This window comes from Anguilla rostrata, chromosome 5 (assembly GCF_018555375.3).
Source record: "Anguilla rostrata isolate EN2019 chromosome 5, ASM1855537v3, whole genome shotgun sequence".
Lineage (NCBI taxonomy): Eukaryota > Metazoa > Chordata > Actinopteri > Anguilliformes > Anguillidae > Anguilla > Anguilla rostrata.
In genome coordinates this window covers 23436586-23450789 of record NC_057937.1, presented here as the reverse complement: position 1 = coordinate 23450789, position 14204 = coordinate 23436586, and the positions used below count along the sequence as shown (strand labels likewise).

At 40.7% G+C, this 14204-nt stretch overlaps 1 protein-coding gene across 17 annotated transcripts in view; it reads right to left on the bottom strand.

The window, feature by feature from the left end:
• The window catches only part of map2k5 (mitogen-activated protein kinase kinase 5), a 235386-nt gene that overhangs the window by 191945 nt on the left and 29237 nt on the right, over positions 1–14204 (bottom strand). For 14 of the 17 annotated variants that reach the window (XR_010330020.1, XR_010330021.1, XM_064335646.1 and 11 more), the window contains one exon: positions 13697–13766. Coding sequence is in view for 15 of the 17 variants with exons in the window: in XM_064335646.1 (XP_064191716.1) it covers positions 13697–13766 (70 nt within the window). In the remaining 2 variants the exon portion in view is untranslated. Of the gene's footprint in view, positions 1–2402; positions 8316–13696; positions 13767–14204 lie in introns of those variants that run through there. The other 3 variants (XM_064335641.1, XM_064335642.1, XM_064335643.1) reach the window with 1 other exon arrangement.

Here is a 14204-nt window from a genome sequence, read left to right as displayed (position 1 = left end):
TAGTTAAAGTAGGCGAAACGCGAACATGTTAGGGTGAGCTGAAGTAACGTTAGGCGATGAAGCTGTGCTTAAAAATGTCGTGCCAGATGAAGTAGTGGCCATAATTGGTAATAATCTACAGTTATAACCCCTTCAATGTATATTAGCAGCCGGTGTAAACAATATGGAAAATAAACATAATGCCAAGTTGGTTGGAATACTGTTATATATAGCAAGAAAGGTGATCCTTAAATACTGGATATCCAAAGATGTGCCTTCAATGGAAGATTGGTATGGGGAAGTGTTAAAAAGACTGCCTTTAGAGAAACTGACCTTGCATGACAATGTGAAAGGATTTATTAACATATGGCATCCAGTCATAAATGTGGTAGATCCTTCCGGTTTGGACTTTCTACTGCCTAATTAAAGGAAAGGGGGGTGGTTGTCGCAGCTGTACGTTTGCTGTGGCGAAGTATGTCCTTTTTCTTAATTTTATTTTTTTTCTTTCTTTATTTATTATTATTATTTATTTATGTATTTATTTTTGGGGGGGATGTATTTGTCTTTGTTTTTGTCAATTGTGCTTATAAGTTTGTAAATTGGATCCTGCTGTTGTTCATTTTATGTTGAGAATAACTTCCGAAATATGCACTAAAGGTTTATGCAAATTTGCAACAAGGCTGCCCCCGACCAAAGATTTTCCTAGTCGACTAGTAGTCGTTAGTTCAAGCCATTAGTCGACTAGTCGTTGCACGTTTATGATATTATTTAAATATATATATTTTTGGGGCATCAGAAAACGGTTTGAGTTCCAGGGCTGAGAGAGAATGTTATGAGTAACATTGTTAACACTGTGCTACATTACAGAGAAATATAAAACCGTAATAATGAGCCTTTAAAATATAAATTTTACAAGTGCACGCACAAAGCGAGCCGCCTGTTAACGACAATGCTAGCAGCAAAAGCGGTAATGATTCTGAATGTGTCGGAACAAGGAGACTGAACATTTTGTTAATTTATTTCAACACACTAGGCTATAACATCACACAACTTAACTTGTAAGACCAACACAATAACTTATAAAACAAATGATAATAAAAACAGCCTTTTGTTAAAAAACTAAATTGAAAAAATATTTTTGTTTCTTTTTTCTTTTAAAATGTAAATACATATAAATTATATAAACAAACGAATAAATAAATATACAGCAAACTGAAACACTTAAGAGAAATATCAGTGCAAAAATAAACAGACCTACGGAGAAGTAGCCTCAACATGGAATGAAAACTTTCAATGCTTTCTGAGGTCAGAATGCAAACAAAAATGTATCAACACATTTAACACCAGGAGCGCCGGACCATTTCCTGGCATTCAAATAACTTTTCGCGCGGCCAGGGTCAAATGACACATTAGCCTTCAAACTGGAAATATTCGCATTGTTCGCTAGATGGCGCTTATTAGACAGGAGCTGACAATGGTTGCCAGCCCATTGTCCTAATGAAATATTTGCGAGATTTTAGACTGTCAGAGTATCAGAGTAAGTTATGTTTTAGTTACGGCTCGGCATTCTAGTCAACACATTGTTGCAATATAAATGTATTTAGAATAAACAGTATGTCTGTATGAAGAGAATGAGTCATGAAAAGCTAACAATAAACAGATTGTAGGGAGGTCAAACCTGTTTTTCAAAAAACAAATTTGACAGTTTATTCTTCATGCATAATATCATAAATGCTAATAATCAAATAGGCTAACAACATATAAATCGCCAATTTGCCAGAATATAACTGTAATACGATTTTTAAAATTAGCCGCTTCCCTCCGCATGTGATCACTGATCACTGTCGTTGGAGGGAAACGCATCATCACCCGTGCGAATTTTAGGGTCGGGTTTTCTGTTTTATAAAAATACATGTAAAAAATATTGTCGTTTTTTTCGAGTTTTTTTCCGGTGACCAGAAAACATGTAGGCTAGGCTACACTGGCAAGTAGGTCATAGCTGGCTGTGACTATTCGACTGGGGATTCGAAATCCAAAGTCTCTTATTCATCGTAGGCTAATTACAAAAAACACCCATTCGTAACACTGAATAATACCGCACTGTACATAAGACCATGGCAAATATATACATGCAAGAATCCTGTTGTTCAAACGAGTTTTTTCCGGTGACCAGAAAACATGTAGGCTATACAGGCAAGCAGGTCATAGCCTAGCTAGCTGTGACTATTCGACTGGGGATTCGAAATCCAAAGAAGTCTCTTATTCATCGTAATTACAAAAAACACCCATTCGTAACACTGAATAATACCGCACTGTACATAAGACCTTAGCAACCAAGTGGGATTTCAAAACTGATTATCGCTTCAGCGCACACACAAAGTCAAATTGAGATAGCAACAAAGTAAAAAGACGAGACACCTGTCTTCAGTAATTTGCTTTATTAGATCAAAAAGCATACAGCACATTGTTAGGAAGTTGAAACGATTTTGAAAATATAACGTTAGCTAAATATATAGCTAGCAAGTTGAATTATTTAGAATCACCCCGCAAATCAATAAATAAAAAATCTATATAAAACATTAGCAATAGAGCTGCTGGTAATGCGGTAACGCCGTCAGCATTCAAGACAGAGCTTGGGTTGCATTTTTGTACATTTGCCGCAGACAAGTCGTTTACACTTGTCACAGATATCACAAGTTTTGTTCCCTCCACATCTGGATACCTGGCAGCGTTTTCTTTTTAGTGACCGCTCTCGCTGTGGTGTGTTGGGGGTTTCTGGACTGCAGAGGGGCGCTAGGACGGTACGCCGCGGAGCTGCCTTTGCGGTCATGTGATTTGCACGCAACTCCTTGGCCAACTCAAGAATAAATCTTCTCCGACTAATTGTTTTGTTCATGCATTGCGTGTACAAAACATGGGCGTTGATTGCAGCCAGATCCAAAATGTTGTAAAAACTGGCCAACGACGACTGCCCCCCTTGACCGAATACAGCCGTGCCATCTGGTCCAAAACATCCACTCCCATTTTTGTTGCGTTGTAATGGGCGATGGTTTCTGGCAGTTTTTTGGCATCATTGTCGATCGATACGGTTTTGTGCATAGTGCTCAAAATGCACACATTTTTCTTGGGCTTGCACTGATAAACCGTAAGTGTAGCGTGTCCAGCTCTCCAGATCGTGGTGGAAAATCTCTCTTGATTTTGGGCCTTCGCAGAAGGGGGCACTTCTCTCCTCTTTTTGTTCATGGTACCCACCAATGTAGTTTTTTTTTGCGTGTAGATTGTTCGCCAGGGCAATCGATGTGAAGAAATTGTGGTATTTTAACATGGATGCATTTCATTTTAACCCTTATATAAATTTTTCCACTTGCATAACTATGTAGGACTATGATTTTCGTTTGTGTAGGAATACAAACGAAATTCACAGACATTTTAGAGAGATGATAACGAAACGATCGCAATATTTTAAATATTTTAAAAGAATATAAATAATGATACATTTATTCCTGGTTATTTGACGTGATTCTTGCTTGGGCTGTCAATCCTATGATAGTGTAAGAAAATTGTTCATTACATGTGCCGATCATTAGTAACATTAGTGGTAGCGACCTGTTTCTCCCGATTGGTAACTGTAAATGTATTGCTGAAAGTGGAATAGTAATTATGTGGGCAATTAGTTTCATAAACTCCATAAACCCTATCAATGGTTGCGTGGACATGGTAAAGCACAGAGACGCCTATATTCCCACGCAACGCATCCCGATAGTTTATGCATGTGCTGTTGCATCTACGCAGACAGCGTGAGCAGTCTTCTAACACAGTTCCTAACGTACAAGGCTCTAATTTTTGAATATGAAACAAGGTCCGAACCTATTATGACTAGAAATAAGTAAAACTTAAAAAACAAGTAAAAATGTGACACTTGTATCTTTGTTTTGGGCATTTATCGTTTTACTACTCAGTAGGCCTAAAAGGCCTACTCATGATAATAGCTTCAAAAAAACTACCAGCTATTCACGCACGATCGTTCACGCTCATCCATTGAATCGTCCCTCACCCCTCCCCCAGCACCAGAATACTGAATTCTTTAGATGCCTTTAGCGAAACCAGAGCTGATAGTTTTTTCTCTATGGCCCCGAGTCAAACCCAGTAGGTGTGAATGTTCAGCTTCGCAGAGGGGTGTGATTTTCTTCCTCTTCACGACACCAGTGATGGCGATTGGAGACTTCACCTCAATAGACCTAACTTATATTTTCAAAACCTACATTTTCAACTGTGAAAACAATATTTAAAAATTTCCATTCAATCTATGGATAAGCAAATGTATTTATTGATATCAAATCAATAAACAAGAAAATCAATATAAAACATTAGTAGGCTCAATGTTAATAGTAAACATAAAACATCAGTAATAACAAGCCCAAATAGCTGCGACCGCGCATGCATCCACAGGAGGACACTTTTGTGGACCAACTGACCAACAAACTAAAGAGCTGCTGGTCGCCTATATGCCGCGGAGTTTGTAAGCTTAGCTGCCTTTGCCATCATGTGATTTGACATTGCAAGTTCGGTCGATAGCACATTGCTCAAGATGCCGTCTCATCTTTATACGTGCATGCATGAATATGTGCTTTCGTTTCTAAGTAAGTAAGAAAAATTACGGTCAGCATAACCATGCTGTGCCATGCTTCGCTAAAGCATCTGAAGTTTTCTGTGTTCTCGGGTGGGGGAGGGGTGAGCGTTGAATGTCCCATACAGATCAGTGGTCTTACCCTTACCCTTAGATTGACATGTGAATGTCCCACTTGAGAATGGTTCACTTATGCCACGTGTGAATGTTTGAAAGTTGATATCTCTCCAGGGAGAGGTAAAATGTTCTATTTGTCCGGCACATAATATTATTATGTTATGTTAGCCTACTAAAAAATAATACAAGTATTTTGCTTAGCCGTAATTCGTTACGCTACAAAGTATGCCTTGTATTACTTTTAGTTACGCAACAATCTCTCGCTCTTGCTTATACTTTTTTCTACATTTTTATTCTTTTTTTCTATTTAGTTTACTGTTTTTAAAAAAAGATTTTTATTACTAGTTTACTCAACGGAATAACAGCATACACCACACGAACACATCACAAGACACTTCACATTTGAGAAATCATTTTTGATTGTAGGCTATGTAATAGTTACATTTATTGTTCTCTCAAGTAGCCTAAAGGTTAATACTATGTTTTTAAAAAATTGTGGAGTTATACATAATAGCAACTGCAAAGCCTAGCCTAACCGGACATCGTGTCACCACTCGCGTGCTTCCACAATGATTTTTTCCCCCCAAAACCTTTACTCCCTGAAACGAATGTCCCCTATTTCCTGGTCCCTCAAAAGCCAAATGTGTCACGTCACATTTTTACCTCACAGAAAATAGGTCTCTGGATATGATACAGCTATAATTTTTTTAGCATATTTTGTGTGTGTGTGTGTGTGTGTGTGTGTATACATCAACGAGCAAGGTATGCTTGATCAGAACTCACAGAAAGTCCACTGATAACAAGTGCACTAAATAAACGTAATCCGTCTGGGATAAATGCATAGGAAATTTGCCGAGGGAACCGATGGCAGAAGAAACGTCCGAGTTGGTGTACAAAAAGACGTCTTCACTGAAACACTCTATAAATAAACTAATTAACAGCCGACACAAACCATGACTAACTATAAACTAACAAACTACGCTATGATTCAAATATATTTTTATCATGCTGTATTGTAGTGGTTTCTTTATTTTAGATTGTTTTTGCAATAGTGTTACAGTTTGTAGTCCTAAAACCCGGAAGTAAGTTGGCATTGGGTTCTCATCAGATTTCTCCCGTGGGGATTTAGTTTTCTGCCGAAAGTAAGGTTTGTGGTGAACGTAAGCCTAAATGAGCTTCACGATTGTTTGTCAACCGTGGATTTCTAAGCTGTCATGTGCTTTTGAAAAGTAGGCTAAGTTTCTATATTGAAACTACAAGAGCGGTCACATTTTTGCAATAACCACTCTTGTTTTACTAGCTCGCATGCACGCTGAGCGTCGAACGCTAAGCGTGAGTGAGCGGCGAACCCATAGAACTCGTAAGACAAAACGTGAAACTGTTTTAGGCATAAATTAACCATAGGTCTTATTTTCGGAAGAAAACTAAATCCCTATTGGAAAAATGCATTGGCAATCTGCCGAGGGAACCCATGGCAGAAGAAACGTCCGAGTTGGTGTACAAAAAGACGTCTTCACTGAAACACTCTATAAATAAACTAATTAACAGCCGACACAAACCATGACTAACTATAAACTAACAAACTACGCTATTACATTACATTACATTCATTTGGCAGACGCTTTTATCCAAAGCGACGTACAAGAAGTGCATTTTCATGATCGTAGACAACTGCTGAACACGGGTTCAGTAAGGTACAATTACTTATTTTGTACAGCTATTTCTAGCTGAGAACAATGAACACTATCCTGGTCTAACATCTGCAAAGCCAAAGTAGGCAGAAGATTAAGCTAGAGTATTAGGACAAATACAATTTACCAAGAAGTGCAGGGATGGGGCAACATGTAACAAGTGACAAGGAAAAGGGTTTTTTTTTTTTTTTTAATATATATATATATATATATATATATATATACACAGCATGGTGGTGGTTATTCTAGGTATAGTCTGAAGAGATGAGTCTTCAGGCCACGGCGGAAGATGGATAGTGAGGGGGAGGTTCGGAGAGGGACGGGGAGTTCGTTCCACCACTGGGGAGCTAGGGTGGAGAAGCTCTGTGATCCCTTTGGGCGGGTGGGAGGGGTTACAAGACGCCCTGCTGCTGCAGAGCGGAGTGGTCGAGCAGGCACATAGAATTGAGTCATGTCCTGCAAGTAGATGGGGGCTGTCCTGTTGGCGGCAGTGTAGGCAAGGGTCAGGGCTTTGAACCGGATCCTGGCAGCGACCGGTAGCCAGTGAAGTGATCGCAGCAGAGGAGTGACGTGGGAGAATTTGGGGAGGTTGTAGATGAGCCGGGCAGCGGCATTCTGAATCATCTGTAGTGGCTGTATGGCACAAGCTGGCAGGTTTGCAAGGAGAGAGTTGCAGTAATCAAGGCGAGAGGTCACCGTAGCCTGGACGAGCAGCTGGGTGGAGTGCGTCGTCAGGTATGGTCGAATCCTCCTGATGTTGTATAGGAGGAATCTGCAGGACCTTGATGTTGCCTTGATGTGCTCCTTGAGGTCCAGTTGGTCATCCAGGACCACCCCCAAGCTCTTGGCAGAGTGAGAGGCAGTCACTGTGGTGCCATCAACCGTGATTGAGAGTTCACGAAGCAAGGAGGTCTTGTGCGGGAAGAAGAGCAGCTCAGTTTTGTTGAGGTTGAGCTTCAGGTGGTGGCTGGCCATCCAGGTGGAGATGTCAGCCAGGCAGGAAGAGATCTTATCATTGACCAGTGTGGCCGAGGGGGGGAAAGAAAAGAAGAGTTGTGTGTCATCTGCATAACAATGATAGGAAAAACCATGTGAATTAATGACTGAACCAAGAGATCTGGTGTATAAGGAGAACAGCAGAGGACCCAGTACAGATCCCTGCGGCACTCCCGTAACAAGTGGATGGGAAGCAGAGGCAGACCCCTTCCAGGTGACCTGGTAGGTCCTATCTGCAAGATAGGAAGCGAACCAAGACAGGGCAGTCCCGGCAATTCCCATCCCAGCCAAGGTGGAGAGGAGTATTTTATGGTTGACCGTGTCAAAAGCTGCAGACAGGTCAAGAAGGATCAGGACAGAGGAAAGGCGTGAGGCTCTTGCAGTGGCAAGTGCCTCCGTCACAGCTAGGAGTGCAGTCTCTGTTGAGTGCCCAGATCGGAAGCCAGACTGGTGAGGGTCTAGCAGGTTGTTCTGATGGAGAAAAGAGGTTAATTGTTTAAGAACTGCTCGTTCGAGGGTTTTGGACAGAAAGGGTAGAAGGGATACGGGTCGATAATTTGCTACATCGGAGGGGTCTAAGGTGGGTTTTTTGAGTAGTGGGGTAACACGAGCCGTCTTAAAAACAGAGGGAACATGACCAGAGGAGAGAGAGGAATTAACAATGGAAGACAGATAGGGAAGGAGCTCGCTGGAGATAGATTGGAGAAATTTAGATGGGATGGGGTCAAGTGGACAGGTGGTTGCGCGATGAGAGGTGATGAGTTGTAATACATCGGAGTCCTCCAGCATTTCAAAGGAGGTCAGTGTGGCTGTGGGGTTGTCCTGGGGGGTTGGGGGGCTCACTGGATGGGTGAAGGAGTTCCGGATTGTAGCCACCTTTCCTTCAAAGGCGGCCAGAAAGTCATCTGCGGAGAGGGAAGAGGGAGGTGGGGGTGGAGGAGGAATGAGGAGGGAAGAGAAGGTGGAGAATAGTTTACATGGATTAGAGACACATGCGCTGATCTTGGATTGGAAAAAAGAGACTTTTGCAGACGTGAGGGCAGATGTAAAAGTCGCCAGCAGGGTATGGTATGCAGTCAGGTCATCAGAGGATCGGGATTTTCTCCACTTTCTCTCTGCAGCCCGCAGTGATGTTCTGCTGATTCAAATATATTTTTATCATGCTGTATTGTAGTGGTTTCTTTATTTTAGATTGTTTTTGCAATAGTGTTACAGTTTGTAGTCCTAAAACCCGGAAGTAAGTTGGCATTGGGTTCTCATCAGATTTCTCCCGTGGGGATTTAGTTTTCTGCCGAAAGTAAGGTTTGTGGTGAACGTAAGCCTAAATGAGCTTCACGATTGTTTGTCAACCGTGGATTTCTAAGCTGTCATGTGCTTTTGAAAAGTAGGCTAAGTTTCTATATTGAAACTACAAGAGCGGTCACATTTTTGCAATAACCACTCTTGTTTTACTAGCTCGCATGCACGCTGAGCGTCGAACGCTAAGCGTGAGTGAGCGGCGAACCCATAGAACTCGTAAGACAAAACGTGAAACTGTTTTAGGCATAAATTAACCATAGGTCTTATTTTCGGAAGAAAACTAAATCCCTATTGGAAAAATGCATTGGCAATCTGCCGAGGGAACCCATGGCGGAAGAAACGTCCGGGTTGGCCTACAAAAAGACGTATTCACTGTAATATTCTATGAATAAACAAATTAACAGCCGAAACAAATAGCGCTTCGAATATATTTTTATCTTGTTATATTGTAGTCGTTTCTTTAGCTTAGATTTAGTTTTTTCAATATCATACGCAGCATTGTTGTTGTACGTGAACGTGTCGCATGCAGCCATTGTGCACGAGAATGATAATGCATAAAATTGAAAAAAAAAATTGTTTATGCATTTGAAGACGGATCAATTTTATTTTAACCCTTATTTAGAAATTTCCAGTTGTATAATAACTGTAAAAATAAAATGTAGGGCTATGATTTCAGAACACAAGGGAAAGGCATAGGCATAAACAAATGATCACAAAACGAACGCAATAGCCTATAAAAATATTTTTTAAGATCACATATTTAAAACATTATATAATGTATTATTCAAAATAAACATAAACAAATATTTCTAATAACAAAATAAATAAAACATTCGTACAAATATAAATGCGTGTCCACCGCGATGAAAAGTATATCCTTGCGCCTCCTGGTGTGGTGAAGGAAAACTGACTCCTTAGTCTGAAGACGGCCGTAATTTAACAACACTGTTATAACACACACGGAAGTGAAATAAGGTGCTTTTAACATTTTCCAAACGGGACTTTGACATTCCTACTACGCTGGTACGTAAAGAACAAATATTTAGGAAAAGTCAGTGAATGCGGATGATGTAGCTTGCTAGTAACTAAATGAAAAAAATCCTAAACTCCGAAATATCTCAGTGACAGGTCAAATGACCTGTCACAGCGCTCCTAGTGTTAACGGCAGCAATGAGTTGGTGGTGTGTGATTCGTTTCATGTTTATGGTCCTGACTTTGAAATGGCTATCGAGTCAGATAAATAGAGTAGGCTACATGGTTGTAGCCCTAATTTCCTTGTCATTTGTGGAATAGACGGCCGTGCAGAAGATGACAGCGTTTTCAATTCATTCTACTACCACATTAAGCGCACGCATGCTTTGTAGCCGACATAGCGAGTGGACGTCCGCCAGCAAACCGGACTCCAGGGACCAAACTAAAGCTACGAGACAGAGAGTAAAAAACACCTACATTGCAAACACATCTTTGCATGCAGAGTTTGCATGTCACCTTCTTGGGGTCATCCTTTACACGCTCGAAAGGATCCCACACTTTGGATGATTTCCTGCCCGACATAGTCTAATAACTTTTTAACGACATTCAAAAACGAAACGAACTCACCCGATATTGTCTTCAAATGGATCCATGCCAAAGAAAAGTAATGATTCATCCTCTCAAAAAGCTTTTACGAACAAACTTTTAGTAGCAAAAAACGAAATACCAACTCGCCATCCATGCTACCTACGCGCAGAGTACCGTATTATTTATTCAGACACTGGCAGACTACAGCATAAATTGCGTCTTTTCTTTATATTCAATATTAATAATTGCAGCGAGAAACTGCAGCTGTAGACACAAGATAGTTTATGTTATGGTAGCAACAGAACGAAGCGGACTATATATGTATTGCCATCATTGTTTTATTATACCAGCGTGTTTTCGCGCGTGTGCACAGAAACTCCACCAATAAAATGGTTTAGCTATTTCTCAGCATAATGACAGATTTAAAGACTAAACGAACTCACCTGATACTGCCTTCAAATGGATCCATGCTCAAGAATAGTAATTATTGATCCTCTCAAAAAGCTTTTACTAACAAACTTTTGGTAGCCTAGCATGTACTCTGGCTGGCACTGTCTTCCATTGCTTCCCCGACGTTCAGACCCTCCCCTCACTGATAAAAACTAGACCCTACGGTGTTGGATTACTTGTGTCGCCATGGCTGTCACTTGCCGTAAAAAAGTTTACTAGATGTCGTAACACTTAGATTTGGAGCTCCAGCTCTTCCGCACCCCACCTAATAATAAAGTCCTAATGGCGGGAAAACAATATGGCGAACATACCATCTGGCCGACATAGGTGATTTTTAGTGCCTGAGTAGTGGGGGGCCATAGGAACCCACGTACCAAATTTGGTTGGTCTACAATTTATGGTTGCTGAGCCTCAGACATTTTAGTGGAGAAAGCTTCCACGCCCCAATGAAAATGTCAAAATGGCGGGTAAACAATATGGCGGACATAGGTGGTGCCAATGGCAAAGTTGTAGAGCACGTTCAGATGCATAGGTCCATGAAGTTTTGGGTTGATCTACCCCATGGTGTGGGAGTTATGGCCTTGTACGCATGACCCTTTGTTATAGCGCCACCATCTGGCCGACATAGGTGATTTTTAGTGCCTGAGTAGTGGGGGGCCATAGGAACCCACCTGCCAAATTTGGTTGCTCTAGGACTTATGGTTGCTGAGCCTCAGACACTTTTAGCGGAGAAAAATAATAAGAATAATAATAATCCTAACAAATACAATAGGGTTCCACCAGCTTCGCTGCTTGGACCCCTAATAATAATAATCCTAACAAATACAATAGGGTTCCACCAGCTTCGCTGCTTGGACCCCTAATAATAATCCGAACAGATACAATAGGGTTCCACCAGCTTCGCTGCTTGGACCCCTAATAATAATAATCCTAACAGATACAATAGGGTTCCACCAGCTTTGCTGCTTGGACCCCTAATAATCCTAACAAATACAATAGGGTTCCACCAGCTTCACTGCTTGGACCCCTAATAATAATAATCCTAACAAATACAATAGGTTTCCACCAGCTTCGCTGCTTGGACCCCTAATAATAATAATAATAATCCTAACAGATACAATAGGGTTCCACCAGCTTCGCTGCTTGGACCCCTAATAAAGTAGCCAAAATATTTGTGTCTGTGCAGTCAAACAGCCTACTTAAAGGAAATCCCAGGCTAAAAGACTTACATTGTTAGTAAACATGTAGCAGCAATTTGAAATTAATTCCTGGGTTTATTATCTATTCTCTGCAATATATTTTACCTTATCCCTATTTACAATTTTTCACTTGCTATCCTGTCAGGCTTCTTCCGGATCTGCCCCAGCATTTTATTTTGCTACTCAGAACTACTTTCACCACCCCCTTCAGGAACGATAGCTAAATAGCCAAAATCAAAGTTGGAGATTGTGGCCACGCTCCAATTCCACACAAAGCCACACTTTGTAATCCGGACTATTGAGGCTGCTAGCCTAGTTGAAACCAGTAGCTATATCCTCTTCATATATAGGCCTAACTGATTTCTCTCAGTTGGAGTATTGCAGAAAGTTAATTAGCAGGGATTCAAGGCAAGACACCTGATTTGCTGTCCCTAATGGGGTGAAATGAATCCAATCCAATCCAAATTTATTTATAAAGCACTTTAAAAACAACAACAGCTGACCAAAGTGCTGAAAGTGATGAATATCGTATATTTGTTTGTTATAGCGCAGGGGTTCTCAAACTTGGTCCTGGGGGACCTCTGTGTATGCTGGTTTTTCCAACCTCAACAGCAATCCCAGAATTTTAACAAGCTGTAAATTTTTCTTAAATAGGTGCTTTTCATGTTTTAGAGCTGGGGTCCCCAGTCTTATCCAGAAAGGGTCAGTGTGGGCGCACATACCTGATCCTGATTCTACTAATCAAGGTGCTTAGCAATGACTCTAGTGATTGATTAGGATTAGTAGAATCAGGTGTGTGTACCCACACTGACCCTTTCTGGAATCTCAGCTCTAAAACATGAAAAGCACCTATTTAAGAAAAATTAACAGCTTGTTAAAATTCTGGGATTGCTGTTGAGGTGGGAATGAAAACCAGCATACACAGGCGTCCCCCAGGACCGAGTTTGAGAACCACTGCTATAGCGAGTTCAAGACACACACTTCCATTAAACTCCATTGCACCATCTGTGGCAATATCACTATGTGTCTACAAAACGCAGCTCAAAATACAACACAAAATAGGAAAATCGATTGTTATAATTTGCTATTTTTGATGCAAAACACAATGTCAGAGTGTTTTAGGTAGGAGTTTTCCTTTAAATTACAGCATACAATAAATAAAATGGGGCAGGTTCAATGTCACCTTTGACATAAAGCAATTATCATATGCCTGTCATGCTGAATATTAACATAACATATTCTCCTAATATGCCTTTAATTCTAAATAACACAGAAGATTTGCTCTCTTGCACGCGTAACATGTTAATACGAGGTTTCTATTTACAAATGCGATGCCTGCCATGGTCATTAAGCAATTGATACATTGCATGGCTTTTAAACTGACTGTGCCACATTACTGCCAGGTTTCAGGTAATCTTAAATTATGCATGCTTATGGCAAGTGGTTATTTATGATTGTCTTTGTGAATCAGACACACCCCATATACCCCATTTGCATAAAAATATGTCATTATGGCATGGAGATTTATGTAGATACTTTATATATGACACAGACAGACAGACAACACACTGTCGCACTGTTTCTCTGGCAGAGCATTACCCACAGCAACTGAACAGCACAGGAAACCGCATTACCAGGCAAATAGCAACATGAATATATAAACTGCAAACAGCAAAATGTACTGTGTTTTAATAGTATAGAAATGTTGATAGTGGTGAAGCTGATATGGCATGGACACGTGCACACGAATCCATGAACACACACAGACACACACATACCTCTGGGGAAGATGTGGAGTGGCTCAGGCAGATGCCCGTTCATGCGTTGCTCCATCACTGTGCTGTAGTACTGCAGAGAGATAGAAAAAGGTAGCAGTTTAAAATTCCAGGTAGGGTAATCTTTTCCTAAACCTCGTGAACACATTTTCTTGCCCTTAGATAGTTCAGGCCCAGACCTCTGTAAGCTGCTTTGTGACAATGCCCTTAAAAGCACTATACAAATAAAACTGAATTGAACTGAATTAAACCTGAACTGGCAAATTTATTGCACATGTTGTAGAAATAATGTCTGAGTAATAAACAAACAGTGGATAGTTCATTATGTCCCAGAAGGTGAAGGTTATAGCAGGGTGGACCAACTCCATATTAATGCCCATGTTGTCGGATGTCAGGTGTCCACATACTTTTGGCAATGTAGTGTAGCTGCAAGCAGCGATATACAGGATCAAACCAGACATTCAACACCAAGGGTGGTCAAATCCATTCCTGCAAGGCTAGTGTCTATGCA